The sequence below is a fragment of the Sander vitreus genome, chromosome 21, assembly GCF_031162955.1.
Source record: "Sander vitreus isolate 19-12246 chromosome 21, sanVit1, whole genome shotgun sequence".
NCBI lineage: Eukaryota > Metazoa > Chordata > Actinopteri > Perciformes > Percidae > Sander > Sander vitreus.
Genome location: NC_135875.1, coordinates 11,871,916 through 11,897,136, shown reverse-complemented (window position 1 = coordinate 11,897,136; position 25,221 = coordinate 11,871,916). Strand labels below are relative to the sequence as shown.

At 37.0% G+C, this 25,221-nt stretch overlaps 3 protein-coding genes across 5 annotated transcripts; 1 reads left to right on the top strand and 2 right to left on the bottom strand.

Annotated features, from left to right (window-relative positions):
* Positions 1 to 1,370: 1,370 nt before the first annotated feature.
* LOC144535913 (endoplasmic reticulum protein SC65-like) lies at positions 1,371 to 6,509 on the bottom strand. Its single transcript, XM_078278696.1, has 7 exons — positions 5,431 to 6,509; positions 4,881 to 5,030; positions 4,550 to 4,721; positions 3,094 to 3,222; positions 2,857 to 3,002; positions 2,353 to 2,436; positions 1,371 to 2,172 (listed from the first exon to the last, which is right to left on the bottom strand). Exons 1-7 carry the CDS (start codon positions 5,890 to 5,892, stop codon positions 2,026 to 2,028), a joined length of 1,290 nt encoding a protein of 429 aa, XP_078134822.1. The 5' UTR covers positions 5,893 to 6,509; the 3' UTR covers positions 1,371 to 2,025.
* A 386-nt stretch (positions 6,510 to 6,895) lies between these two features.
* fkbp10b (FKBP prolyl isomerase 10b) lies at positions 6,896 to 13,779 on the top strand. Its single transcript, XM_078278695.1, has 10 exons — positions 6,896 to 7,277; positions 7,589 to 7,734; positions 8,594 to 8,783; positions 9,043 to 9,188; positions 10,665 to 10,854; positions 11,147 to 11,292; positions 12,091 to 12,280; positions 12,373 to 12,515; positions 12,682 to 12,845; positions 13,304 to 13,779. Exons 1-10 carry the CDS (start codon positions 7,081 to 7,083, stop codon positions 13,496 to 13,498), a joined length of 1,707 nt encoding a protein of 568 aa, XP_078134821.1. The 5' UTR covers positions 6,896 to 7,080; the 3' UTR covers positions 13,499 to 13,779.
* Positions 13,780 to 18,172: 4,393 nt separating this feature from the next.
* Positions 18,173 to 24,785, bottom strand: LOC144536523 (7-methylguanosine phosphate-specific 5'-nucleotidase-like). 3 transcript variants are annotated; one of them, XM_078279710.1, is made up of 10 exons: positions 24,585 to 24,785; positions 24,263 to 24,337; positions 23,956 to 24,054; positions 23,258 to 23,327; positions 22,991 to 23,037; positions 22,660 to 22,745; positions 22,325 to 22,414; positions 21,112 to 21,274; positions 20,402 to 20,602; positions 18,173 to 20,311 (listed from the first exon to the last, which is right to left on the bottom strand). In XM_078279710.1, exons 1-10 carry the CDS (start codon positions 24,585 to 24,587, stop codon positions 20,264 to 20,266), a joined length of 882 nt encoding a protein of 293 aa, XP_078135836.1. In that variant the 5' UTR covers positions 24,588 to 24,785; the 3' UTR covers positions 18,173 to 20,263. The 3 variants fall into 3 exon arrangements, with proteins under 3 accessions (XP_078135836.1, XP_078135834.1, XP_078135835.1); XM_078279709.1 differs by having other exon boundaries at positions 18,174 to 20,315; XM_078279708.1 differs by lacking the exon at positions 24,585 to 24,785 and having other exon boundaries at positions 18,173 to 20,315; positions 24,263 to 24,343.
* Between the last annotated feature and the right edge of the window lie 436 nt (positions 24,786 to 25,221).

The following is a 25,221-nucleotide window of genomic DNA, read 5'->3' as shown; positions in this document are numbered from 1 at the left end:
TTGGACGTGTGTCTGTTGTATAAATCGTTTTTTTTTTTAAAGATGGTAGTTCTGCAGGATGTTTGTTGTGAAAACAGTTTTGCTATGTGGATAGCAGTTTATATCTTTTAGATCTGCTAAACCTCAGCCTGTCACCATTGCCATTAGCATTTAGCTCAAAGCATCGCTGTGCCTAAGTACAGCCTTGCAGAGCTGTTAGCAAAGACTATTTTTTTTTATCATGTTCAGTGAACTGAACACACAAGCTGCACTTAACCGTTTTATACATCTGTTAAAATTGCTCATGAACAATTTCCGAGAAACTCACAATAATGGAATAGTTCCATTAACATGTTAAATATTACCCTGTTTAACACTTAAAAGTAGTCATTACGGTAATGTCAGTTTGCCACTAAAATTGATGACTTTCCTTTTTCAAAAATATAGTTACTGATCTGGTGATGTTATAACATTCACAAACTTGTCATATGTGAGCATGTAAGTGTGTATGGTGAAGGGTTTAGTCATATCTATGCATGAAGCTATTATGAAAGTTCTCTTTAATCGCTAAACGGTAATGATTTTGTAAAAATGTAGTTGGAATTGATTGGAAATGTATTCCAGGATTAACACTATTCGATTCTTTCTGCATTACATTAATAGTTACTTGTTATGTTTACAGCTGAAAAAGCTCTCCTTTTAAAGCAATTAATGTAAGTTTATGCTGTATGTTAAAGAGTCTGCGATACTAAAATAATAGATCCACAGTATAACAGTGATGATCCTGAAGTGGTGAAGTGTTAACTTGAAACTGGTACTTGTAGTTCTCCCCACTTAGTATTCAGGTTGCAGTTGTAAATATTTTTAAATACTTGCAGGACGTCGGTGATGTTTGTACAGGTTGTGTGGAGGACTGGAATGATATCTGTATCTGTGCTTCTCCCAGTAACCAAAATATTTTGTTAATAAAAGTACAAACTAAATTCATGCTTAGTTTGCCATATGGAAGTATTAATTACAGAAATTCACAGGTTAAACATGCTTTGTAAACTACTAACTATATACTATACTTAACAGCATAAAGATAAAAACTAGTAAATACAGTGCTCCTGATAATTGTGCAAAATTTTGTTTTGCACTTTGCCAAGTAATTAATCCACCTTTATGTACATACAGTATGTTATTCACTCATCTGTATGGTAATGTACAGTATTTTACTCCAGCTGATAAGTTTTCCATTTGTGAGCTTGTTGATTTGTTACAACTATTAAGGAGGGTTCAGTTTTAGAGGTCGATTGCCATCGTCACAGGGCATCGGTCAGAATGCATGATTAAGTCACAGAGGAGTTCAGTCCATTCAATGAAGATTTATTCAATAAAAGGTGGTGAGGCAAATGATAATGGATAACAACAGAACAGACACATGGGTTGGAAAATCTGGGAAGAAATAAATAGAAATTAGAACTTAAAGTCAATATTCTGACATGTTCATCATAAAGTAATTGGATAAATTAAAGCTGTCATTCAAATAGACACGTTATCAAGAAATAAAGGTGCAACGTAAACCTCATCTTACCAGCTGCCACCCCATGTGAAGGTGTCGAAAAGACTGACTGGGAGGGAGTGCAGTCTTTAAATAAGGAGTGACCAGGTGAACTCAATCAGGTAATTAGGGTGGAAACAAAAGCCAATCAGTTGTGAAGACAGGGGAGGAAAGGAAGTGAGGTACAGGAAGTGAGGTAAGTGTAGAAAGCAAGTGTCAAAATAAGATAAAAATAGGAAACTTTAGTACAACAACCTTGAGCACTTGTATAGAAGACTCTAGTTTGGAGAACAAAGTGAAAACAGTTATTGACTTTCTTTTATTTCTTAAAAACAGATACAAATGAGAATAAGTCATCAAAACTGTGAGGACAGATTAGGACATAAAAGTGAATCGTAAAAGACCAGCATTTTTTTTTTTGTGGTTACTAGCTCTAAAATTACTGACTGAGTAATGATCACACTGACATTTCTCCAATCTACTGTCCTCACTCTCAGCTCTCTTCATATATTTGACTCCCCAGCATCTCCTTTGCCCTTCGGCTGCCTCCAGTCAGCGTAGAAGGATTCCTCGTAGTCTCCCATCTCTTCAAACTCGACATCGGGTGACTCAGAGGCCAAAAGTGCAGCTTCCTCTGTACCAAAAAAATCCTGAGAAAAAGGATTTCTCTTTAAGTTTTCTTTATTCCAACATTTAGCAAACAAGCCTTTTGTTTTCTTGTCACTAATGAATAGCAGTGCTACTTAAAGTCATTCTAAGGTTTTTTTCCCCTTCATTTTTGGGAAATCACATGCACTTTTTATAAGTAATGTAGTTTTCCTTAATCTTACCTCGTCATCCAACTCTAAGTACTTCTTTGCAGATGTCAGCATCTGCTTTTGAGTGACGGTGTGGTTGTAGTGTTTGAGAGCCTCCTGTTTAAACGGAGACACATCATCGACACACGACAAGAGTATGAGAACAACAAACTAATTTTCAGTGCTTGTCCCAGCTGCTGCTTCAAAGTAGCTGAGAACAAATGTTTAATTAGTGGCCTTCAGCAGACACAGTAGTTAAACATTTAGTATTGTTAAACAGGTTGAACTTACCATTTTTCCTCTAACTCGACAGTTTAAGTTTTTTATCTCGGCCATGTTCTTGCTGTAGCAGTGTTATGATAGTACAACTGGCAGATTAGGGCAAACTGTCTATGGTTACTTAGCTTGTTTTTATTTTGGGTGGGGGCTGGGGTTAAAAAAAAGTTCCTGTTTTGAAAGTAATTTTGTTCACATAAAACTCTTGGCATAAATACAAAATCAGGAGCTGTTGAGTTAGATAGTGATATTTCCTCTCACCATCCTGGGTGTGAAGTGGTTGTGCTGAAGGCCCCACTGTTCACTGTAGGCTTTATAATACAGCAGGTTCAGCTTCATGACCTGGTCCTCAGGTTCAAACAGGAAGTAGCTGTACGCACAGGGCAACGCACTGCGGCCATCGTTTACTGGTCAGAGAAAAAAACAGCAGATACACAGATGAGTGTTGATATTATTCAACAGCGGTGATGGAAAGCTCAGTTGCAGTTGTAAACTTACACTTATAATAGGCATACTGGAGGTAGTGGTAAATAGTGGCCACAAATTTCTCCACAAAATAACCCCCGATGTTAGGCAGCAAGTTCTCTTCACACTTCAGCTTACAGTGTAATACGTCAACAGAAACCTCTGTGGAAAAGCAGAGCAGAGATTATTTATTATTTAGTAAGCAATATTAGTATAGTCTGAGATTTAAGATTTAAATATAGTGCAAGGCAGTTCAGTGCAATGGTAATATATTAATAAAAATATTGTAATTGTAAGATTGAAATATACATGAGGTAGATAAGTAGAACAGTGTTGATTGACTTTGTTCAGTGTAAGAGTGGGGGCTATTTCTGAGCGTTCAACAGAGTGACTGCTTGGGGAAAGAAGCTGTCTTTGTGTCGGCTGGTTTTGGCGAACAGTGCCCTGTATCGCCTACCAGAGGGACGGAGGTTGAAGAGGTTGTGACCAGGATGTAAGGGGTCTGCAGAGATTTTTGCTGCCCTTTTCCTGACCCTGGACCAGTACAGGTCCTGGATGAAGGGAAGGTCAGCTCCAATGATCCTCTCTGCAGCCCTAATTGTCCGTTGCAGTCTGGCCCTGTCCCGTTTGGCGGCTGACCCAAACCAGACAGTGATTGAGATGCAGATGACAGACTGAATGATGGCTGAGTAGAAAGTGGTCAGCAGCTCCTTAGGCAGATTAAACTTCCTTAGCTGTCGCAGGAAGTATAACCTCTGCTGGGCCTTTTTCTGGACAGAGTCAATGTGGGGAGACCATTTTAGGTCCTCTGAGATGGTTGATCCCAGGAACCTAAAGGAATCCACAGTGGACACTGTGTCAATCTGGATGGTGAGGGAGGGGGCTTCTCCTAATGTCCACTGTCATCTCCACAGTATTCTTGGGGTTTAATTCCAGGTGGTTCATTAAAGGTAAAAGTTATGCTTTCAAAATCATACTTAAATAAAAATACTTGTTTTGCTGAAAAAATAGCCCCTGTGACTGATATATTAGTATGTATCAGGTGAAGCTAGTTTTATTTACTAGATAGTTTAGTCCTGTGGTTGCCAATATAGGGGCCGTGCCCCTCCAAAGGATCACAAGATAAATCTGAGGAGTTGTGAGATGATTTATGAGGTAGGAAAGAAGAAAGAACAACTAATACACATCTGAAACATGACGATGGGAACCCAACTAGACGGTTCACTCTTGTAAGGGCTCTCAAGCCAAAAAGGTAGGGAACCACTGGTTTAATCTTTGACAATGTGTTGTATTTTATAAGCTTGTCATGTCTTTTTATGTTAAAAAAGTAACTAAAGCTGTCAGACAAATGAAGTGAGGTAGAAAAGTACAATATCTTCCTTCCAATTCTTGAAGTTTTCATCTTAAATCCAGTTTTGCTCTCTTTTGCATCTCTTTCAGAAGTGTTTTCTCTTCATTTTAATACCATTTTTAAATACAGCATACTAACCTGCTATGACTGCATAGAAGTCACTGTGTGGTGAAAGTTGACAGATCCCTTCACAGTCTGCCTGACAGAGATCATACTCCTGGAGGTAGAGCCTCAGAGCTTCCTCCATGTGTTCAACACTGCTGCTGTAGTCACCTGAATTGATGAGTTTCACTCCTCTCAGAAAGGAGGCCTAGAAAGGACATGATTGATCCACTTTTTCACTTCAGAAACTGAGATGGGGAGATTTTTATTGCTGTTAATTCAGTGTTAAACTGTGTAACTCTATTATGCTGTGTATTCTCAACAGAAAATGTTTTTTAATGAAGGACCGAGGCTAGGTTGTCTGCACCTCATATGGTTGTTCCTCGTGGTCGGTGAGGTAGCCGCTCAGGTCGTACTGGCTCTTGTACTTCTCCATCAGCTGGTGCATCTCCTGGTCTTCGGGGTTCTTCTGGAGGTAGGTGTAGGCACATGGGACAGCCCTCTGCAGGTCATTCAACTGAAGGAAAAACACTGATTTACCTTGTGACAAATACATTCAGTCTTTTGTTTCTCTTGGCCTTAAACGGGTATGATGCTACAGGTTAACTGTCAAATATAGGAGCCAAGATTATCAAGTTTGTTAATTCTAATAAACACTGCAAATACCTGTATTAATAGTTATTTAGGGGCACTTTGCTAGTTTTAAGTATAGAGGGACTGGAAAAAGACTAAGTGATCATAACAGCCCTGAGCCAGTAAATATCATGTACTTTGTGTTCATTTATCCTTATCCTACCCTACCCAAAGATGATGTATATAATTTAAATCAATTTTGTTTTAAAACGTCCTTTAAGGTTAAACATCTTTCAGGGATGATGATATAAATATGGCTGTGGCATGTGAGATATGTGTCTCACCCTGGAGTGCGCAAAGTGCAGGTATCTGTATGGAGATCTTCTGCTGAAATCCTCCAAGATCTCTCTGCCGGGAGGAGGGAGCTGCAGCGCGGGGAAATGCGCTCTGCACTTCTTCTGACAGGACGCTGTCATCATAACCTGCCAGTAGAAGCGGAGGTCCCGGCTTTCTGTAAAGGACGGTTCTTCGCGTTTGCTACTATTGCAGTGCAGCATGCAGTATCTTACACTCTCTTTAAGAAGCCGGTGCAAACGCAAACTCAATTCCAAATACGTGATCGACTCCGTCCACTTCTCTGCTGCGTAATTGTCCAAAGCCAATCCATACGCAGTGGTGAGAGGCATGAGCTCCTCTTTGGGGAAATTTCTGAAACTGTAGTTTTCATATTGCGCGGCTGTCATAAAGACGAAGGTCAAACAAAGCAACGTCAACAACGCGTCTCCTTTGACGCTAAATGCAACCATGATAAGATGATATTCCACATATTAGTCTACTTCTTCGGTCTGCTACTGTTGATTTCCTGTGTCTGTGTGGTGGTCTGCTGAAGTGCTTAGGGGTCTGTGGGAATTCCGGGATTGGGCCTTTCAGAGGCTACTGTCTCGGGTTTCTATAGCTGACACACACGGCTGTGTTTCTATATTTGGCACAAGAAGCGTGCGTAAAAGTGACCGCTTATGCGCATTGTCCTATTTGTTCTGGTGTTGTTGATTGCTCACGAATGCAAGTTCACTTTCAATAAATATGATTAATAAAACAAAAGATGAGATTTATACGCGTATAAAGTTCCATGAATGGTTTCTATCGGGTTTTATGATTAATATAGATTAATTACGTGTTCTGTGTAATGTAGCGGATTAGAGGCTTGTTTTGTTTTTAGCTGTTCTTGTTCTGCCTACAGATAGTTTGGGTTATTCATATTGAGACGGATGCTTGACAGGATGCAAATTCCCTCGCAGACTAGACAGGCCCTTTTAATCCTCTTCGTCGCTACTTGAGAGCGCTTCTTTTTCAGAAATCTTCACGGCATTAATGGAAAAGCTGAAACTTTGGGGGCTATCTCGGGCCACTTTACGGCTCCGAGAGGCTGATCCAGAGAGGCGGGTCTCTTTGTGATCTGCAGAGGTGATGAAGAGTCAAGCCAAACATAACAATCGGCGACTTTGTTTTCAAAATAAAAGCGGAAAATGGGCAATTTTAAATAAATAAAAAAAAAAAAAAACGAATCCAGTCATAATTATCGACCTCAAAATAAGCCTGCGTTAAAAAAAGATTACATAGGTTACACATATTGTGTATTAGAAATACGATTTGAATTAAAACTGCAAAAAAACAAAACAAAAACACGTTTTGAATAGTTCTGTTCAATTCCTTCTATTGTGATTTTATTTTTTTAAAGGAAGTAGTACTCTTGCATATTGTGGTTAACTCGACAAGGCGCTTTCTACTTCCAACTCCGACATTCCTTCCCTCTGGTAAAAAGTCCTCACTGCAGCCTGGAGATTGTCCACGTTTACAGCATTCAGACACCGCTGCCCCGATCCACATCTGCAGCCTCGGCCCTCTGCGAAAAGAGCGCATACGACTGTAGGCCTTACGTCTATTTTGTGACTTTTCTTATTGTTTGTTGTTTTGAATCCCTCTATCCTGTAAAGATGTTTGCCTGCTGCATTGTATTTTTCCTCCTCACTACGTGGTCTCTCGTGGAATGTAATCCCAGTCCCGTGTTAGGAGATGTAGTCGTGGACAGATCCTTCATCCCCAAAATCTGTGCAAGAGAAGCGAAAGAGGGTGATTATGTTCGCTATCACTACAACGCCACATTTGTCAACGGGAAAACATTTGATTCGAGGTAAGTTAAAACGCATTTTATCTGAAATTCGGAATGCATTAATTTTAATTTTTTGTTTTCTTTGCTTTCAAAGTTGGTAATTCTGCTGCAGAGGCCATCCAACTCGCTGAAGTTAGGTTAGGCTATAGTGTTAGTTCAGAAAAGTAAAAAAAATATTAAATATATCTAACGTCATCAGTTTGCAATAATGTATTAATATATATCTACACGCATCTCCTACAAACGTAGTCCTGCGTTTTTTTTTACAACCCCTTAAAGTTGACCCACTTCTGACTTTCCTCGGTCTTTGTTAAAAAATTTTTCCCTCACAGCCATCAGAGAGGAGACGCCAAGGTGGGCCTGCTCGGGGAGGGCAAGCTCATCGCTGGCATTGATAAAGGTCTGCAGGGCATGTGTGTGAATGAGCGCAGAACAATCACTGTCCCGCCCCACCTGGCCTATGGAAGCACCGGTGCAGGTAAATGCAAATTTAATACCGCTTAATACAATCGTTTTTCTACAGCAATCATAGTATTTGAGTTTTCAGGTGGCCCCAGACCCTCAGGGCCCCCAAAGGCTTCATGTTGTCTATGTGGCAGTTACTTGTTACCCCCACCCATCCACCCCCTCCTGTGGCAGTGAGAGTAATTACACAAACACTGTCGACATGCTAGGCTGTACTTTAGGCACAGTGTTGTAATGTTTCCATGTTCAACATCTTAGTTTAGCATGCTATCATGATAAAAAAAAAATGTATTAGCAAAATGTTGGTCTGGTGATGCATTAAAAGTGATCAACAAACCGAACCTCATGGCGGCGCTAGAGGAAAATGTCAGGGTATCACCAGTCAGTGGGCTAAATCCTCTGGGGACCATGAATGCCTGTATCCAAATTTGTGCCAATCCATCCTGTAGATGAGTGTAGATGTAGTTGAGATATTTCACATAGAGGTGAAAAAATTGACATGCTGGTGATGCCCGATGAAAAGTCAGGTAATCACCAAAGTCAACAGACCAACATGCTATGAGCCATGCTGCTACATGGCTAAAAACTGTATTGATATATCGTATTCCAATTATTACCATGTAGATAGTACATTAAGTGGTCATCAAGTACCAGTAGGCATGGATACACTCTCTTTACCACCATTACAGCCCTATCCCAACATCCTGTTTCAACTGGGGTGCTCATTTAAGGAAATAAGATGATTTAAGGTGTAATTTCACAAGATTTCACTTAAGGTGGATGTGGATTATAGTGTTGCTTTTTCTAAAAAGTTCTTAACACTGATGTATTTGCTGTGTAATGCCACATAGTTCATCTAACCATGTTTACAGGCGACGTGGTTCCTCCAGACGCCACTCTGGTGTTTGACATCCATCTGTTGGATCTGTGGAACAAAGCCGACCTGGTTGTCACCAAAACCATCACTACTCCCAAAGACTGCCAACGCTCGGTGATGCGCACTGACTTTGTGCGCTACCATTTCAACGGCACTCTGCTCGACGGCACCGTCTTCGACTCCAGGTGACTTATGGCTCGGACGACTCTTGGCGTTCAAAATGCTCTAACAAAATTCTGACCTTTTTAATGAAACAGTATAGAGAGTAAAGTAACTAAATAAATCAGTCAGCGAAGAGGTCCTTGTTTGAAGCTAAATCTCATTCTCATCTCTATGTTTAGAAACAAAGCACTTTCCAATTGACAGCTCTTTGTTATATTTACTGTGTCATCCAGGTATGTTGTGTGTTTGACTTTGCGCTTGTATGAGCCCTACTGTATGTAGCTACACAAGGAAGCAGACCCACAACTCCTTAGTGGGTGAGGGTTGGCTGATTAAGGGTCTGGATGAAGGCCTGCTGGGCATGTGTGTGGGAGAGATCAGAAATATCGTCATCCCGCCCTTCAAAGCCTACGGAGAGAAAGGATCAGGTAAGCACAAATAATGATTAACTAATGGCCCTGACACACCAACCCGATAATCGGCCGTCGGACAGTCTGGCAAGGTTAGTGACTCGAGTTTGTTCGGTGTGTTCCGTTCCGTCGTCTGTCGGAGGAGCTGTCGGCCTTCATTTTGGCCGACCTGACTTGCTGGGTCGGAGGGCAGGCAGTCGGACTCAATGACCAATCTGATTGGTGGAGTACTAACCCGGAAATGATGAGCGGAATGAGCGTGACTAAGCCTCTCAAAATCTGACGAAAATCTTTTAAACTGACCTTTGTTGATCTGAAATATAGACAGATTCAGCAACTGTATGGCCTATTTCTTGCTTAAAATGTTTTCAGAAACAGGTTTCGTGAACTCTCTTCGTAAAATATGAGATCGTATTGCGAACGAAGCCGCCATTATGCCCGGTTGAAAAATCCAGGAGCAGCCAGACCCAAGTGATGCGTTCGTCCAATCAGCTGCCGCTTTTCATTTTTTGGGCGACAATACAGATTAGCGACCGAACAACCGAACCCTGCTTCTCCTAACACCAGGGAATTACAGGTCAGAGAAATACAATAATGTTGCAAGAAATCAACAGGTAAATCCCCCAAATTACATCTTAATGCATATACATAGAACATACTTTTACGTCATAGCACTTAAAGCTGCCCTGTGGAGTTTTGTTTATTTCACTAGTAGCGCTGTTGAGCAATGTTTTTAGAGGGTGTCAAATCTTTAATCAACTACAATGACAGTAGCACAAATACAGCATAACATATAAATACATTGAAATGTCCATTTATTCCGTATTTAATCAGTTAAGTTACTTCAGCATCTTGTTTCGTTTAAATGTACACATCTTGTACAATTTTCCTTCTTAAATTTCAATATTTAGCTTTGATTCTAATTTGTTTTGTAGTGTAACGCTAAGCATCCTCTGCTTCCCCCTGAGGCTCGGCAAAACACTGAGATGGTCTGAGGTCTAGCGTGGTTATATATAGAGATGGTCCGATACCATTTTTTGCTTCCCGATACCGATTCCGATACCTGAACTTGCGTATCGGCCGATACCGAGTACCTATCCGATACTAGTGTGTCATATATTTTATTATGTTTTAAGAACTGTATACTATCCGGTACGGTATCAGTATCGGTATCGGATACCGATACTGGTATCGGTATCGGAACATCTCTAGTTATATACATCCACAGTCTTTTTAGTTACACCTCTTATATCTGTGTGGAGGTCAGGCCTCACTCAGGTTTTAAAAATAAAATAATAACTGTAAGTAACCTTTCCGGACCATATTTTACCTTTAGTTTAATCAGTAATTATTATTTTATACTCTGTTATATAAGTAGATCAGATTGAAATAAGTAATTAAGGTAACATAAATAATAATACTTGTCTTTCATGTTAATGTTGCTAAGATGTCGGTCAGTGTGAAGTTTGAAACTCTCCACCCTCTGCTCACCAGGCACAGAGATTCCCTCCCAGGCGACCCTAGTGTTTGACGTCCTGTTGGCTGACATTCATAACCCAAAGGATAACCTCACCATTGAGAACCAGGTGGTGCCGGAGTCGTGCACACGCAAGTCTGTGGTTGGGGATTACGTCCGGTACCACTACAATGGTACTTTCTTGAATGGAGTCACCTTTGACACCAGGTGAGCTCAGGTCACACTGACATAAAGCTGTAACTTGGTTGCCAGTTATATTGCAGCCATTTGTACTGTTCTGTAGCTGCACACATACAATCCTATTTTAAGCCCTTTTCTAAATAACAACCCATCACTTCAGTATAATCGTGCTGCACCAATACTGACACATTTTGAGTTAAACACAAAACATGTCGTGATGTGTATTTTTGGCCTCAAGGTGTTCATTTCCGTTAAGTGTAATTCTAATGAAAGCCACTTTTTTTTTTTTTAATTAAGCCATTCTTGTAACTGCCAACAGCTACCAGAGGAACAGCACATACAACACCTACATCGGGATGGGGTACGTGATTGCAGGCATGGACCAGGCCCTGCTGGGAGTCTGCATTGGAGAGAAGCGGAGGGTCATCATCCCTCCACACCTGGCGTATGGAGAGGAAGGAGCAGGTGAGTTACTGTAGTTTTATTGCAGCTTGCAGTAAGTGGTCTGCCCAAAATAATTTAATTGATTGCATTGACACAGAGCTAAGGTTCTGGAAAAATAACCCATTAAAAACCAGGAAAAAAGTAATTGGATTTTGATATAAATATACAAAAAAGGGCATTTTGTTTTAGCAGTTATTGTTGAGTAAATATTAGTGCTGACAGAAAATTCATCAACCAAAGTTTTAGGAATCGCTTCACCATTCATTTATTAAATGTAAGGAATTTCTGCTTTATTGCATAATATCATTATAAATGAACTGTCAGTCGAACAAAACGGAAAAAAAACAAACAATTTGATTTGGCTTTGGGCTCTGGTAAAATTGTGATGAACATTTTTCCACAATTGTCTGACATTTTATAAGAAACATCGAATAATTAATTTAGAGATTAAACAATAATGACAATGATCAAGAGTTGCAATAAGCCTGATAATCAGACCAAACTGTTAATGTCAGGAAAAGTTGATGACCATAACGAGTCGCATACTTTATTGGTCATACTTTAGGTGCATCTGAATATGAACATGATTATGTATGTATTATTTTTTATATATATATATATATATATATATATATATATATATATATATATGATATATATATATATATATATATATATATATATATATATATATATATATATATATATATATATATATATATATATATATATATATATATATGAATATTTCACAGTGTTGTATATTAATGTAACACTGAGTTACTACAGAGATTAAATAATTGTGTGTGATCTGTCCAGGTGGCGTCATCCCCCCTTCTGCTGTGCTGGTGTTTGACATTCTGGTCATTGACTTCCACAACCCCAACGACACGGTGAACATCCAGATCACCCACAGACCCGAGGCGTGTAACGAGACCACCGCCGAGAACGACCTCGTCCGCTACCACTACAATTGCACCCTGGTGGACGGCACACCGCTTTTTTCCTCGTGAGTTATCCAGACATCCCATGTTTTCAACACTGATATTACATAATCACTTAGGTAATCACTTTAATTTGTCTAATCGACCTTTTCCTCAGACACGACTATGAGAGCCTTCAGGATGCAGTGCTGGGGTCAGACAAGGTGATCGACGGGCTGGACGAAGGCTTGCGAGGCATGTGTGTGGGAGAGAAGAGGGTGATAACGGTGCCACCTCACCTTGGCCACGGAGAAAAAGGAGGTGAGACTTACAATATCTGTCAATATCAGTGTTGTTTTTATTTATTAGAATTTTATTTTCGAACCCTCTCGAAGGCGTCTTTAAGTCCTTTGCTTTAAAGTTTAAATTTACTAAAATACTAAGAGGTAAACCAGTTAACAGTGTTTTTTTGCTTTCTATTCGACAGCTACTGGTGTGCCAAGCAGTGCTGTGTTGGTCTTTGACATTGAACTGGTGAGCTTTGAGAAGGGAGTGCCGCCTGGTTACCTGTTTGTGTGGCTGGAGGATAGCCCTGCAGACCTTTTTGCAGCCCTGGATTTCAACAAGAACAAAGAGGTGCCACAGGAGGAGGTACGTTTCTGCTGACAGTATTTCCACCACCCACATGATTTCACATGGCAGATTTTTTATTTTCATTTCATTTCATTTTACAAGGGCCCTCACAAGTATTTATTTACCACATTTAACCAAATTCTTTAATGGAAACTGTAGATTTACTGTGGAAAGAAGTAATCAGATCCTCTGCTTGAGTAAAAGTAGCCATATCACAATGTAGAAATACTCCATTACAACTAAGAGTCCTCCCTGACAACCTTAAATTGGCACTCTAATATCAAAACTTTGAGAACCCCTGGTAGCATATAATAAAAGAAGTCAAAGTATAGTATGACATTAGGAAGTTCATAATATATTATGCTATAAAAATGTCATTAAAACGTTATAGTATGTTTATGTCATGTCACAAAAGTAATTGTATAGTATGCCATAAAATTATGAATGATGCTCTTTTATCTCTTGACACATTTTAGTTTGGGGAGTTCATCAAGCTGCAGGTGGCGGAGGGCAGAGGTCGTATAAAGCCTGGACAAATCATGGAGCACGTTATTAGCGACATGTTCCACAACCAGGACCGCAATAAAGACGGAGTGATCACGGCCGACGAGCTCAAACTGAAGGTTGATGAGGACAAGGAAAGGGAAGCTGCGAGGCATGAGGAGTTGTAATGAGGACAAATGCTTTTATTCTCTCAGGGATCAACCCCAACACCTTTAAAAACAAGCAACGAGAGACTTTTTCCATAAATCATCATGGTTTAAAAATGTCTATACCACATTGGACAGTCTTCTTAAATGACAAGAAAATATTGCAAAGGGTCTTTTTTTGTGGATTTCTGTGTTGTATGATTGTTTGTTTTTGATAGATGTATTTCAAAATATTTTCAAACCAAACAAGCACCTTTTATTTGTCCTTGAAAGTCACATGAATTAAACTGTTTGTAAGAAAACGTCTTGACATCTGAAATAACTGCATGTATTTAGACAAAAAGAGAGGTGCATATACCAAAAAATGTGGGTGTGGCTGATTTTCCTGGTGTTTATAAAGCTTCACTTTTTGGTGCAAGATGCAGCCAGGAAAAATCTTAAGGCATAAAAACTATTTCATACTATAGGATGTCTATATGTATGGAATGTTTTTTCTCCGACATACTATACTATTACTTTTTTTTAAACTTTTTCAACATTCTATACTATGACTTCTTAAAAGACTTTTTGACATACAATAAATGACCATTTCGTAATACTATACAATTACTTTTTTTGACAAACTATACTATGACTTTTAAAAACTTTTTTTTGACATTCTATGACCTTTTTTCGACTGTCTATACAATGACCTTTAAGACTCTTTACGACATACTATATTATACATTTATAAAGACTTTTGACATACTTGTACTATGACTTTTTGAATCATTTTGACTTTTTTCGACATACTTTACTATGACTTTTTCAAGACTTTTTCAACATACTATATTGACTTTTACTTTATGGCAATTACTTTTACTTACTCTTACAATTTTTTGACATACTATACAATACCTTTTAAGACTTTTTGACATGACTTTTTAAAGACTTTTTTGACATTGTTTTATTTTGTAATTTTTTTTTAACATACCTTGCAATTACTTTTTTCAACATACTATGACTTTTTTATGAAGTTATACACTATGACTATTTTTGACATACTATACTATGACTTTTTTCAACATTCTATACTTTCAGTTTTTCTGATAAACTATACTATGACTTTTTGAATCTTTTTGTCAACATACTATACTATGAGTTTTTAAAACTTTTTTTGACATACTTTGACTTTCATTCGACATTCTATACAATTAACATACCATGCAATTACTTTTTTCGACATGAAATACTAGGCATTTCTTTCAACATACAAGACTATGTTGACGTACTATACTATGACTTTTTTGTCTTTTATTTTGGACATTCAGTACTATGACTTTTTATGACTTTTTTCAACATTCTACACTGACTTATTTTTTTCGAGATACTATACTATGACTTTTTTTTAACTTTTTTTGACATACTATACTATGACTGTTGACATACTATACTACGACTTTTTATCACTTTTTTATGACTAAACTAAACTATGTCGAAAAAAGTTGTTAGTCATAGTATAGAATGTCGTAAAAAGTTTAAAAAAAAGTAATATGTCAAAATAAGTCGTTGTATAGTAAAATAGTCCTAGTACAGAATGTCGAAAAAGGTAATTAAAAAGTCATAGTATAGTATGTTGAAAAAGTCAAAAGGCATAATAATTATATCGAAAAAAAATAATCAAATTAATACTATAGTATGTCGAAAGAAGTAAAAAAAGTTATAGTATGTCAAAAAAGTTGTAATGTAGTATGTCATAAAATGTTATTAAAAAGTCCTAGTTTAGCATTTCGGTATAAAGTCATAATATAGTACAGTTTGTCGCTGTTTCCTGGTTGGCTGGAACTGAAGGTCATCAAGGAGGCAGCTTGCATTAGGTGTCATATCTTGTTTGAGATGAGCCGTGATTGACAGTGATCGATTCTGCGCAGGCCTGGTTCATCTTGAAATAGCCTGTTCCAGCCTACAAGACCCGCCCCATCCTAGTTGTCTGTGTGCTCCCTATTCCCTGGCAACACCTTGTGCTATGTTGTACTTTTTACTTTGCTGTATACTATTGAGTTACATTAGATAGCCTGGCAGGATGTTTCCCTGCCAGTCTTATTTGTTAGACTTTATATTCTGTTACATTTCGTAAATTATTTTAACCTTTGTTAAATAGTATTCCTTTAACATGAACCCTTTTGTGTGCTTCCTTTATTTACTGTGGTCTTTAAAAATGCTGCAAAAAAATAATTGTATACGTCGCAATAAAGTCATGGTATGGCATATTGAAAAAAGTAAAAAAATGAAGTCAAAGTGTAGTATGTTGAAAAAAGTTATAAAAAGTCATAGTATAGTGTGTTGAAAAAAGTCACAAAAAGTCATTGTGTAGCATGTCGACAAAAGTCATAGTATAGTATGTCGAAACGAAGAGATAATAAAGTCATAGTATAGTACAACGAAAAAGTCATAGTATAGTATGTCGAAAAAAAGTCATAATAAAGTCATAGATAGTATGTCGAAAAGAAATCATAGTATAGCATGTCGAAAAAAGTCTACTTTATTAAAGTAGTGTCACACACAGGTATCATGTGACCAAGTTTTTTCATAGTTGAAAAAAGTCGACAAAAGTCATAGTATAGCATGTCGAAAAAGTTGAAAAAAAAGTCATAGTATAGTACAACAAAACTGTCTAGTGTATCGGTCATGCTTAAAGATCCATTATGATGAAACACTGTACCATGGAAAGTTTATACTCTTCTTGAATGGTTTTAAACAGGCAGGCTCAAGGTGGGAGTCTGTGATTCTATCCCACTTAACGTTTTGTCAAATTCAGCAAATATCTCCTTACTGTCCGAAACATAATAAAGTCATAGATAGTATGTCGAAAAAAAATCATAGTATAGCATGTCGAAAAAAGTCTACTTTATTAAAGTAGTGTCACACACAGGTATCATGTGACCAAGTTTTATTTTATGATGGTGGGAAGTACAAACATAACATATTTAAAAGAAACACATTTGTATTGATGTACAAGTGTTACACATTATTGCTAAAAATCATAGTATAGAATGTCCGAAAATGTCATAAAAAAGTCATAGTATAGTATGTCAAAAAGAAGTCATTGTATAGTATGTCAAAAAAGTCATAGTATAGTATTTTGAAAAAGGTTGAAAGTGTTACACATTATTGCAAAAACAAATGTCATAAAAATTCATTGTATAGCATGTCCGAAAAAGTCATAACAAAGTCATAGTATAGTATGTCAAAAAAAGTCATAGTGTAGCATATCCAAAAAAGTCATAGTGTAGCATGGTCAAAAAAGTTGAAAAAAAGTCATAGTATAGTATGTCAAAATATTTTCAAAAAAGTCATAACATAGTACGTCGAAAAGTCGAAAAAAAGTCATAGTATAGCATGTCGACAAAAGTCATAGTATATAGGATATCAAAAAAAAAGTTCAAAAAGTCACAGTATAGTATGTCGAAAAAAAGTCATAGTATAGTATGTCGAAAAAAAGTCATAGTATAGTATGTTGGAAAAAGTCATAGTATAGCATGTCCGAAAAAGTCTTAAAAAAGTCATAGTATAGTATGTCAAAAAAAGTCATAGTATAGTATGTCGAAAAAAGTTGAAAAAAAGTCATAGTATAGTATGTCGAAAAAAGTTGAAAAAAGTCACAGTATAGTATGTCGAAAAAAGTCATAGTATAGCGTCTCAAAAAAAGTCATAGTATAGCATGTCGAAAAAAGTCATAGTATAGTATGTCAAAAAAGTCTTAAAAAAGTCATAGTATAGTATGTCAAAAAAAGTCATAGTATAGTATGTCGAAAAAAGTTGAAAAAAAGTCATAGTACAGTATGTCGAATAAGTCGAAAAAAGTCATAGTACAGTATGTCGAATAAGTCGAAAAAAGTCATAGTATGGAAAGTCGACAAAAGTCATAGTATATCATGTCGAAACAAGTCATAGTATAGTACGTCGTAAAAAGGTGAAAAAAAGTCATAGTATAGTATGTCGAAAAAAGTTGAAAAAAAGTCATAGTATAGTATGTCGAAAAAAATCATAAAAAAGTCATAATATAGTAGGTCAAAAAGGTTGAATAAAAAGTCAGAGTATAGTATGTTCAAAAAAGTTGAATGGAAGTGTTACACATTATTGCTAAAACAAATGTCATAAAAAAATCAAAGTATAGCATGTCTGAAAAAGTCATAGTATAGTGTGTCGAAAAAAAGTCATAATATAGTAGGTCGAAAAAGTCGAATAAAAAGTCATAGTATAGCATGTCGAAAAAAGTCATATTATAGTATGTCATAAAAAGGTGAAAAAAAGTTATAGTATAGTATTTCAAAAAAGTCATAGTATAGTGTGTCGAAAAAAAGTCATAATATAGTAGGTCGAAAAAGTCGAATAAAAAGTCATAGTATAGCATGTCGAAAAAAGTCATATTATAGTATGTCATAAAAAGGTGAAAAAAAGTTATAGTATAGTATTTCAAAAAAGTCATAGGATATCATGTCAAAAAAAGTCGACAAAAGTCATAGTATAATATGTCGAAAAAAGTCATAGTATAGCATGTCGAAAAAAGTCTACTTTATTGAAGTAGTGTCACACACAGGTATCATTAGACCAAGTTTTATTGTGTGATGGTGAGAAGTGTCTGTCGTGACTTTTAAAAAGAAGTACAAGCATAACACATTTAAAAGAAACACATTTTTATTGATGTACAAGTGTTACACATTATTGCTAAAACACGTCATAAAAGATCATAGTATAGAATGTCCGAAAATGTCATAAAAAGGACATAGTATAGTATGTCACAAAAAGGTGAAAAAAAGTTATAGTATAGTATTTCAAAAAAGTCATAGTATATCATGTCGAAACAAGTCATAGTATAGTACGTCATAAAAAGGTGAAAAAAAGTCATAGTATAGTATGTCGAAAAAAAGTCTACTTTATTAAAATAGTGTCACACACGGTATCATGAGACCAAGTTTTATTGTGTGATGGTGAGAAGTGTCTGTCTTGTGTGACTTTTAAAAAGAAGTACAAACATAACACATTTAAAAGAAACACATTTTTATTGATGTACAAGTCAACAAAAGCTGAAAAAAGTCACAGTATAGCATGTCGAAAGAAGTCATAGCATAGTATGTCCGAAAAAGTCATAAAAAAGTCATAGTATAGTATGTCGAAAAAAGTTGAAAAAAGTCATAGTATAGCATCTTGACAAAAGTCATAAAAAAAAGTCACATGTAGAAGTGCAAAAACAAATGTCATAAAAAAAATCATAGTATAGCATGTCCGAAAGTCATAAAAAAGTCATAGTATAATACGTCGAAAAAGTCATAAAAAGTCAACGTATAGCATGTCGAAGAAGTCGACAAAAAGTCATAGTATAGTATGTCGAAAAACATCATAGTATAGTATTTCGGAAAAAGTCATAGTATAGTAGGTTGAAAAAGTCGAAAAAAAGTCAGAGTTAAAGTCAGTACAGCATGTCGAAAAAAGTAATAGAAAAGTCATATTAGAGTATGTCAAAATAAGTAAAAAATGTCAAAGTATAGTATGTTGAAAAGTCATCCTATAGTATGTCTCTATAAGTCATATAGTATAGTATGACTTACATGGAATTTCTGTTGGAGACAAGGGTTATTACATACTGAAGGAATTCAAGGGACAATCCTTTTACTAGGATTTAAAAATGTGAACTATACCTTAAGGTGAGAAGAGCACACTTGCAAGTTAGTCCATATTAATCTTTACTCTGACTCTTATAGTAAAGTGCAACTAGCTCAATGTTAAGTCCTAATTTCTAGCAGCCACCGTGTTTCAGTTGTAAGACAAAATACTCATTAGGTATACTGCTATACTGTAGCATTGTGTTTGATGCTGGCATTAACATGTTTGTCTTCACTGTCACAGGTAAAGAAAATGGCTCTTAATAACTACAGTAGCTTCAAGACCGATAACATCACTGTCAAGTTAGCTGCACCCTGCAAGTAAACTAATAGTACTACATTATAATGTAATATACGGTACACACAAAACATACCAGAACAGCATCAATATGTAGTAGAACACTTGGCAGATAAAGAGACATTTATAAAAAGTGTTTTACATCTTTGCTCGTACGCAAGCTTAATGCAAAAGATATTTAAAAGCATCCTCACACTGTAAACCAACAAAGTAAAAATTAGAATGTGCGTTTGTGCTGTAAAGAGGACAGTATTTAGAAATACACCCTGTAATTGTTTATATGGATATTTTTAAAAGGTTGCTGAATTGTTTTCAGAGGGAGGGCTGCTGGTACTGCAATGTACTATGTTCTTTTATGGATTTGAAACAAGACCATATAAATTATCCCTGCAATAAGTTCTGTTATGGTTGTACATTGCCATTCTGGCGGTAAAGTTTTTATCAAGACATTGTGAGGATTCCCTCAAACAAATTAAACAGCAGGAAGAAAAGAGTTTTACCCAGCCCTCTAATAGTCTGTGAAGTTGCAATACTGGCACAAATCCCAGATTCTTCTAAACTAAGTTACAAATGCATGACCTAATTTAGATCTTTTAAACATCTGGACTTTGGTAGGATGTCTTTGATATACAGTAAAAACACTGAGAGTGTAATAATAAAAAGTTTCAAGTTGGGATTTGAGGTAAGTGATGATGTGCAATTGTCCAGCATGCAGCATGGTGAACGGAGTGAACAAGTCCATCTGTGTATGTTGTCATGAAGTCCCTCCGTGTGCCTCTTACTTCCTGTCTCTTGATGAGGTAATGTATCTGAGGACGGCGTTGGGAACGTCCATCGTCTCGTCCTTCACCAGTACGATGTCAAAGGAGTTGATGTACGACTCTTTTCTCTCGTCTACCTAAGACACAGAATGCAGACGCTGAGAACCCAAAATTGTTCACTCAATGTGTTGATATAAAGAATAACACTATACATGAGTCTGACCTGGTCGTTGAGGAAGCCGATGGTGAGGATGTTCTGGTGCTCAGACACGCCGTCAGCCATGGTCAGGTCTCCTAAAGAGTCTCCCAGCAGCAGCACGTTGGGTCGACCCTGCAGCGCCCTGAGGCCAGCTGCATGTGACAGAGCACCTTCCCTTTTGTTGAAGGTGTGGATCAGTTGGCCTTTAAAGGCTCGCAGGACCCCCTTATTAACAACACAACGTTCAGTAAAGGTTACTGGAACTCTCAAACAAAGACTGAAGCTGGTGGAGTAAACTCATGTATGTTTCAGTACTTTTACCGATCTCTGTTAGCAACCAAGAGGAATTGTAATGTGCTAAATAGAACAGAGATCAGAAAGAGACATAGAGACGTAATATCATGAAGAAAAATACTCTACCAGTATTACTGCTTGCTTTTATTAGCTCCAAATTAGCTTGATGTAATTCATTTATTCTGTTACCATTTTCCATGCCTTGAAATCAATAAACTGATAGGAAAAAAATGCTTTTGGTATCATTGGTATATTTAAGGGGCTCAGTGACTGGCCTTTATTTTTTTTAAAGTGTTTTTTTTTTCCTTCTTTTTTTTTTTTTTTAAATAAAAAAGCTACAGTGGGAGATCTTCTCAACTATTTAAATATTCTACATGGCATTTCATACAATAATTCATATGACACAAAATCCCAGTAAAGCTAGGTGTGGTCAAACTCACAGTCTGGTCAAAGTCCATGTAGTTGGAGATGATGTGGACATTGGGAAGGAAGACGTGGTTCTGTCGAATCACCTCCTCCAAGACGTCTCCAACACCAGCCGAGAAGATCAACAGAGGGACCTGCTGCTCGGTCAGACAGTCAAAAAACACTTTGTAGCCGTCCCTTAAGAAATCACACACACCACCCATTAGACACAAGCACCAATGACTAATTGAGAAAACATTTGAATCACTGCATGTGAGACATTTTAATTATCCTGAGCAAGTGTTCCAGAACATGTTGTCAAATAGTAAAACAAGAAGTTAAATTGGTGTAAACTATGTTCAACATGTATTTGTTTTCACTAATGCACAACTTATTTTTAACACAATTATCGTGTTGTAATGTTTTCAGTTCAGTTGTTTTTGTGCATGACAATAGAATAAACTTAACATGTTCACTGTAGAACCAGTCACTGGTAGAAAAACTGTATTCAGATCCTTAAGTAAAAGTAATAATACTCCACTACAGATACAAATCCTGCATTCAAAACCTTACTTAAGTAAAGGCATGTACATATTATCGGCAAAATGTATCCAAGTAAAAGTACTAATTATGCAGACACATGTTCTCAGTGTTTTCCTATTACATACGATGTTATTGGATTTATATCACTGTTGCATTAATGTGTATGTTGCAGTTTACTGCTGTAGATGTTTCCGGTTGTGCTAATTTTGACTTCTTTATATACTTTAATCTACAGCAATGCATCATATTCTATAAGATCATCATATGTTTGTAACGTCGCTGTCCTGTGGGAACAACGTATCTCTAAAAAGTCAACTTTTCATGAGCTCCGAAAAACAGCCCTATTTTCAGCTTTGTGACAATACCAATACTAGTTTATTTAGCTTTAGAAGTACGAGAATTTTCTCAATCAATAAAGGAACACTTCATCCTTCAGTTTATTAGAACAATTCCAAATCACCATATTTGGAGATACATGGTTTTAACTGGACAGGAAGGTTATGACATTTTGTAATCTGAAAAATTCACTAAAGCTGTCAGACAAAAGTAGTGGAGTAGAAAGTACAATATTTGCCTCTGATACGTAGATGAAGTACTCAAGTAAAGTTCAAGTCCCTTAAGTTTGTACTTAAGTACAGTACTTGAGTGAATGTACTTGGTTACTTTCCACCACTGGAACCAGTGAGATTTGAGCATAGTGCATACCTGAGCATAGCGCTGGATTCCTTGACAGCCTGGGCCAGCATGTCCTTCCTGATCCTCTGCTGAATCAGCAGCTCATGTACTTTAGTCCACCTGCAAAGAGCAGCACAACACCAATGTAACATCTCAATCAGGCTTGGGTTTGATTCACTTTTCTTTAGTGATTTCAGGAATTGGAGCTTTAAATACTGAGTTTGACAGTTAAAATGTTATCATGCCTGAATTAAACTGCTCCACTGAGAAAAATCACAGTGCGTGGTTTGTCATTGTAAAATTAGACTTTAATCCAATTGAAATAGACGGGTGCTATTAATTAGGTCGGTCTCTTTGTTTCTTACCACTCCACCATGAGAGGCAGCTTTTCTTCTGCAGTCCTGCTAGCATCAATCTCTATGGGATAGTAGGTGTTCAACAGCTCCCTCATCTGCAGTGGACCAACAAAACATACTGAACATATATACAGACCTCCTGCAAAGGATGTATCAGCATGGACTTAGCATGGATCTAGCAGTTCAGGGTCTGAATAAAAATTTGGATTTGTAAATATAATTTTGCATGTCACTGCACAAGCACACACAGCTGCAGTTACTGCAGTGGGAACAATTATACAAGTGTAAAATGGGCCCTTTATCTTTCAAATTGTGCACTTATTAATGACATACCATTTACCTTTTTAGTGCAATCTTCATCGATCAACAATTGGTTATCCAGGATGTCTGGTAAAATGAGGGGAAACAGGTTTCTAACAGTTTCAGAAAAGCACTCAGACAAAAAAGTAAAAAATAATGAAAAAAGTAAAGAACGCACAAATGCAAACTGAGTCAATTAACAAATCATTTGGATCTAATAATGGAAATGTGCAGATTCCATCATAAGAACACAATTTGGCCAAGATGCAGAAAATATTTTCAAAGAGTCAGTTATCTGTGTGCTTACTGTGCGTGGTGGGAACTCTCTTTCCGTTGTGGGCAAATCTGGTCAGCGTCATATCAAAGTCTGAGATTACCTGAGGAAATATAACTATTTAGATCAGAAATATTGTACTCTTTCACTCGGCTAACACACATGTATGATACAATCACACATGAAGTGCAAATTTTTTTAGTTGAAACTGTGTCTGTGAGGTCTAAGATTTTGTCGATAGTGCAGTAGTCAAATCTAACTTCAGTCCCTATAAATTAATTCTAATGGTATGCGCTTTTTTGGACTCTATACCATAGTCTCTTCTCTGTTGGAATGATGGCTGGATGATATACCCATTATGTATACCTCGCTATGTAATATATGTTCTATTACATGATATATTCTCCTATATATTATACACCACTTAGTGTACTATATTACACTCACTATGTTATACTGCTGTACTACATATTATGTTATATTACATTACTACCTTTCACCTTTTACTATATGTTATATCCCATACCATCAATATGGGTTATCTTGTCCTAATTAGGTAAACATGAGCATTGGTTCTGACAGCGGTTCACTAAGTAAAGTTAACTCTCCAAGCATGTGTAACTGTTGGCTATATGTGTCACCCTCCACCTCTTATGTTTTGCTCTTATGTTTAATATGTTTTGATCTGAAAGTATTCTTACTGCTGATGAAATGCTGCACAGTTTACTCACCTGCAGGCTGCCTGCACCTGCTCGCTGCATGGCGTAGATTGTTTCCTCCACTCTGCTGCGCTCCCTCATCAGCACCGAGCACTTGGCCAGCTCTGGGATCTGAACAGAGAAGAGTTTAGTCTTACAGTGCATGTTTATCCAGAGAGCAGAACAGTAAGAGAGTGATGGGAGGCAAAAGCAGACTTCAGAAATATGTTACATGCTTGCACTATAGTTACTATCGAATTCATGTAAGTTTTCAGACATGTGAAAGTGAAAGTTTCTGAAATAAAACTCCGTTTGTTTTTATTCAGGAGAGCTTCCTCACCTCAGCCTTCCTCAGCTGGTGCCAGATTGCCAAGACGGACCGCACCGATGTGTAGATCGAGGGAATATGGTATATCTGCATAAAGCCAGGGAGAAAACTCGTTTTGGTAGTTTTATTTTACAGGTCTGCATTTTCCTAAGATTTTTCCTGGACGAAAATAGTAATTTGGTATCCATTTTAACACAACTCATTTAATGTATTGGCTTTAAACAGTGCTCATACATGAAAATATTTTAACTTGAATAGCTTGTTTGACTATTGTTACTGGGTGACCACAATGATTGGCTAACAAGTACGTTAACAGCTGGAAGTTACAACTTACCATTTTCAAACGGAGAACGGACACGTCCGCGAAGTGTTCACTGCTATTCGGAACAACCGTTAAAAGTGCATAATGTTAAACAACAAGCTGTGTGTATCTACGAAGATATATCATAGCGTTACTACTGAAATCATGTAGCTAAGTTTACAGTCGACTGGCAGCTTGAATTATTTATTTACGTTCTGTTAGTCGGACGCGCAAGCAGCATTCCACCGCTTCAACGTAATAAACACAAAGGTTCCGACGCACTTTCGTTCCTATTTAACTGAGGGCATTTTCGCCGTGGTACCGCATCACATCACATAATTAGTCGTTACTGAAATAGTCTTGCATTGACAGACCTATTCCCACAGCGCTGAAAGTATATCGAAATTAGCCTTTTGGCTAGCTTAGCGTAAATATGGCTATAATATTTAGCTACATCACATTAATATTCTTCTTCTTGGGGTTTTATGCCTGTATCTATATTTAAACATCTATTCTGCTGTCTAAATTGCTGTGCTTCAAGCTGGTTAATGATGAACCGGAATCCACATTGATATTAAGAATTGACGTCACTGATAAATATTGTAGCTATTTTTGTACCGAATTTCCTAAAGTGTATTGTAATATTGTTTAAATTTTTTTTTGAAAATTA